This window comes from Triticum aestivum, chromosome 2D (assembly GCF_018294505.1).
Source record: "Triticum aestivum cultivar Chinese Spring chromosome 2D, IWGSC CS RefSeq v2.1, whole genome shotgun sequence".
Taxonomy (NCBI): Eukaryota; Viridiplantae; Streptophyta; class Magnoliopsida; order Poales; family Poaceae; genus Triticum; species Triticum aestivum.
In genome coordinates, this window is record NC_057799.1 from 639,815,261 (window position 1) to 639,819,572 (window position 4,312).

Genomic DNA, 4,312 nt, shown 5'->3' on the forward strand with positions numbered 1-4,312 from the left:
AGGCATGCCTTGTATTCACGGTGATCTTCGAGTCTCGATCTTGATGAGGTGAAACCGGAAATGATGCCAAAAAAAGGAAAGGTGGCGCGCAAATGTGTTGTAGCCGCTTGTAGGGTGTGACGATCTGTCAGCCGTCGATCCACCGTACAAAATCGCAAGCGTGCCATGCAGATGTTATGACAACAGGATGATGTACACGTGTTCAGTGACGGCGCCAGGAATTACACAAGCCCCAGGCAGTCCCAGGCAACTTTCGTTTACTGTAGCACTATACGTACAATAATCGCTACAGTCAACGAAGCAAACAACCATCACGCCCCAGGCAGCCGCCCGAGCTGCTTGCGGCCTGTCTCCGCCACTGCACGTGTTTAACGCGGTATCAACGTTGCACGGTATTGATGTCCAAAAAAAGTTGAAACGTGGCACTACAATCTATGCAGTACAGGTAAGCACGACAAAAGACTCACAAATATGAACGATGCCCCAGGCGATTATGGTTTTTCTACCCCATGGACTCTCATCGGCGTTGAGATTCCGTTGTGACCACCGGGGACCTCCATCATCCTACTCCGATTCTCCGCGCACTCTGACTGAATACATATCGGGAATCCAAGTTTTGTGATCATGGTGTCTTCTTCTTTGATGGGCTCCGGTGGTGCAAAGGGCAATACAAAGGGAAAAGATGCGATGGATTTGGAGGCAACAATGAAGAATATAAAAGCTTAAACATGGGGAGCTTGACGATGTGTTCATTGGTGAGGAGGTGTTCTTCAAGCCGTCGAAAGGAACACATTGTCTTATGTATTTGTCCACGTATAAAAAAATATGGATTTTATACATAAATAAATCACACCCATGTGTCCACGTCAATTTTTTTTAAGCTTTAGACACTTCAAACTTATTTTTGAATTTTCAAAATATCAGTTTAGTTTCACTAGAGCGTAGGGACAAAAGGCATTTTCGTGTACTTTGCACCTCCCACCCATAATAGGAAAAAAAAAGAAGAAGAAGCAAAGAGCATCTTCTGCCTCCTCGCGTGAGGACTGGTCTCTCCCCATCCATCCAGCCGCCGGCGCCGGCCACACTCACTATCACTCGCAGTAGATGCATCCACCATCCAATCAACCACCGAATCCAAGCTGACTACGGATTTCCGCCGCACACCGGAGGAGAATTGAGGAGGAGCTTGGGGGTGTCGGATCCATTGACCTCGCTGCGCGGCGGAGGCGGCGCTCCCCGTCCCTTCCAGATCGACGGCCACCGGCAGGAGCTGGGGAGCGGAGCGCCGGAGGAGCCGCCACCTCGAAACAGGAGGCCGCTGCCTGGGACGCAAATCGGCTCGATTGGTCCTAGCTAGCTAGGGTTTCAATCAGTCGGCCGGGACCATGGAGTCGCCGCCGCCCAAGCGCAACGCCGGCCACGGCGGCGAGGACGGGATCAGCGCGCTCCCCGACCACCTCCTCCTCGACATCCTCGAGCGCCTCGACCTGCGCGAGGCGGTCCGCGCCGGCGCGCTCTCCACGCGGTGGCGGCACCTCCCCAGCCACCTCTCGCGCGTGCACCTCGATGTCGCTCACTTCCGTGGCGCCACGCCGCTCGAGGTCATGGACGCGTTCACGGGCGCGGCACGGGCCTTGCTCGCTCGGGTTCCTCTCGCCGAGGGCGTGTGCGGGAATAGTGCCCTCAAGGTGCTCGTCCTCAGCTTCTACACGTCTCCCCCTCACCGGAGCTCAATAGGCCGCCTCGTCGAGGACATTGTGAGCTTGGGCAACACCCAATGCCTTGAGTTTTGCATATCCCCGCCGCCCACTGACCCGCTGGGCAGCGAGATTGAGAATGTGCAGGAGTTCATGGCCTTCTCCCGCGCCTACCCAGTTGCCTTCTCATGGCTTACCAGGCTTACGCTCGAATATCATGCTTTTGGACATTCCGACATCACTGACCTCATTAGCACTTGCGGTAGGCTCAGGCACCTCAGCTTGAGATTCTGCGGTCTGCTTGATCTGCAATCCACGCTCAAGATCGATGTGCCGTGCTCTGAGCTCCAGGAGCTCTACTTCATCGGCTTTTTGTGCACGCGGATTGAGCTCGTCTCTGTCCCGAAGCTTAGGCAAGTGGAGTGCAAATGTTGGCACTTGGAGAACCCTCCGGTGCGCTTCGGCCACGTTCCTGAGCTTCGCGTTGTAATTCTCTATTCTAAAGCCAATGCATGGTAAGAGCCATTCACGCTGAGCGAGTGCCTCTCAAGCAGTGTCAGGAACCTGTCGACACTGACTCTTGGTTTTGGGTACCAAATGGTAAACTTAATTTCTGTGCACTACTTAAATATAAATCTTCTGCATCTTCATACCATACATTCTTCTTCTACCAGTTTCAGTTGTGCATGTATCTTCTTGCTGCAGATTTGGATTCAGCCAGAACCTCCGAAGCAGCTCATTGCTATATTCAGAAACCTGACCTCTATGCTTCTTTTGCGTATCTTTAGTGAGTGTGATCTGAGCTGGACACTGTTTATCCTTGAAGCTGCACCTGCCCTATATGATATGACAGTAAGTGTTACTTAACCTTCTTTCTAATTTAGTCCACATCTTAGCATGTACATTGCTCATTCTACATTTTGACGATGATATGTTTTTTGGATATTCAGCATTAAAAATGTACCGAAAAGTTGATCTGATTTCCAGCCACTCACCAACTTATCATAAATACTAGATGTAGTGCATACAAGCTGCATTGTAATTTTGCAGTGACACAATGTCCATGCAAGGCAAACAAAATTGTTGGATCGTATCTCATGTTACAGTAATCCAAAAATTGGTCATATGTTTTTTTCGAAAAGGAGGAGAGCCTAGCCTCTGCATCGAGTGATGCACATCGCCGTCTTATGTTTCATTTTACAAAGAATCTTGGTTAAAAGAAATAGGAGGAAATATGGTTGTAACTACAATGGAACCCAGAAGCATATTCATGTGCCATACTTACGATTTAAATATTTAATTCGTGCAAATTCCTTGAAAAGTGTATAGGGGCCTAAACTTGTATTTAATACAATTGTTGTCATCTTGTTCTTATGGGTTGGTGGCAGTTTAATTAACATGTGTTGCTTACTTTCTATATCGTTGCTTGAAGTTGTCTCGACATTCATGTACCAAGACGCCCAAGGACAGTGCCGAGAAGACCAACGTGGTGTGGGAGCCATCTAAGGATTTGAAGCACCTGAACTTGAAGGTGCTGCGGATCTTCGGGTGCGAGGAAGAAGGCAAGGTGACAAACTATATAAGGCTTGTCATGGAACGAGCTGTGGGGTTGTTGAAAATCAAGCTGTACGGTGAAAGCCCATGCAGGTCAACTCACACATGGATCATCCTCATCCGTGGAGATAATTATCTGTTGACGGATATGGTCAGGGAGTGCAGTGGTCTCATAATGCTCGCAGGCTTGCAGCAGCTTGAGCAATGACTGTGGGTCGGTTGTAATTCTAATTTCTAGTTATTGGTAACCTGAGAATACTTTTGCAGTGTGGACCTCGCAATTCTAATTTCTGGTTATTGGTAGCCTGTGAACACTTGATTGCACTCTAGCTAAATTAAAATGTGTGTACTCGAATCTGGTGTAACACCCCGGATGTAACTTTCCATATTTGTAACTCCAACTCGTGCCATTTTCGGCTATGTGTTATGATATTCCCTCAGTGGTTGGATTTTGTCTCTCGTTTTGCATTTTTTTCATCTCATGCATCTCATATCATGTCATCATGTGCATCGCATTTGCATACGTGTTCGTCTTATGCATCCGAGCATTTTTCCCGTTGTCTGTTTTGCAATCCGGCACTCCCACATGCATCGGCGCACCCCTTTTGTTTCTTTTCGTAAGCGGGTGTTAAACGTTCTCGGAATGGACCGAGTCTTGCCAAGTGGTCTTGGTATACCAGCGCTAGACCACCTGTCAAGTTTCGTTCCATTTGGAGGTCGTTTCATACTCCAACGGTTAACCGGGTAACCGCAAAGGGCTTTTGTGTGTTGCAGCAAACCCCCCTCCAAAACAGCCCAATAACCCATCTAAGTCACCTCCATGCTCTCGGTCGTTCGATCACGATCGTGTGGGCGAAAACCGTACTCCATTTGGAGTCTCCTAGCTCCCTCTACCTATAAATATGTGTTCCCCCTCCGAAATCCGGGTCCCGAAACCCTAGCCCCGCTCCCTCCGCGCGCCGGACACGTCCGCCTGGCGCCGGACGAAAGCCGCCGCCGCCCGCAGCCAACCGGGGCGTGACACGTGGCACCCCGGCCACCCGCGCCGCGTCGGCCCGCCG

At 50.0% G+C, this 4,312-nt stretch overlaps 2 protein-coding genes across 2 annotated transcripts; both read left to right on the top strand.

Annotated features, from left to right (window-relative positions):
- The first annotated feature begins 1,015 nt into the window (after nucleotides 1–1,015).
- Nucleotides 1,016–3,517, top strand: LOC123055255 (uncharacterized). The gene is made up of 3 exons (XM_044479243.1): nucleotides 1,016–2,297; nucleotides 2,403–2,549; nucleotides 3,130–3,517. Exon 1 carries the CDS (start codon nucleotides 1,386–1,388, stop codon nucleotides 2,214–2,216), a length of 831 nt encoding a protein of 276 aa, XP_044335178.1. The 5' UTR covers nucleotides 1,016–1,385; the 3' UTR covers nucleotides 2,217–2,297; nucleotides 2,403–2,549; nucleotides 3,130–3,517.
- Nucleotides 3,168–3,707, top strand: LOC123055256 (uncharacterized; the record flags this gene model as incomplete). The annotated part of the gene is given in 1 exon segment (XM_044479244.1): nucleotides 3,168–3,707. A coding segment is annotated over 1 exon segment (292 nt), but the record flags the coding sequence as incomplete, so codon positions are not given.
- Nucleotides 3,708–4,312: the final 605 nt, after the last annotated feature.

What these genes read in the sequence shown, in the direction of transcription:
- LOC123055255 (XM_044479243.1), top strand. Translation starts at nt 1,386, where the DNA reads ATGGAGTCGCCGCCGCCCAAGCGCAACGCCGGCCACGGCGGCGAGGAC.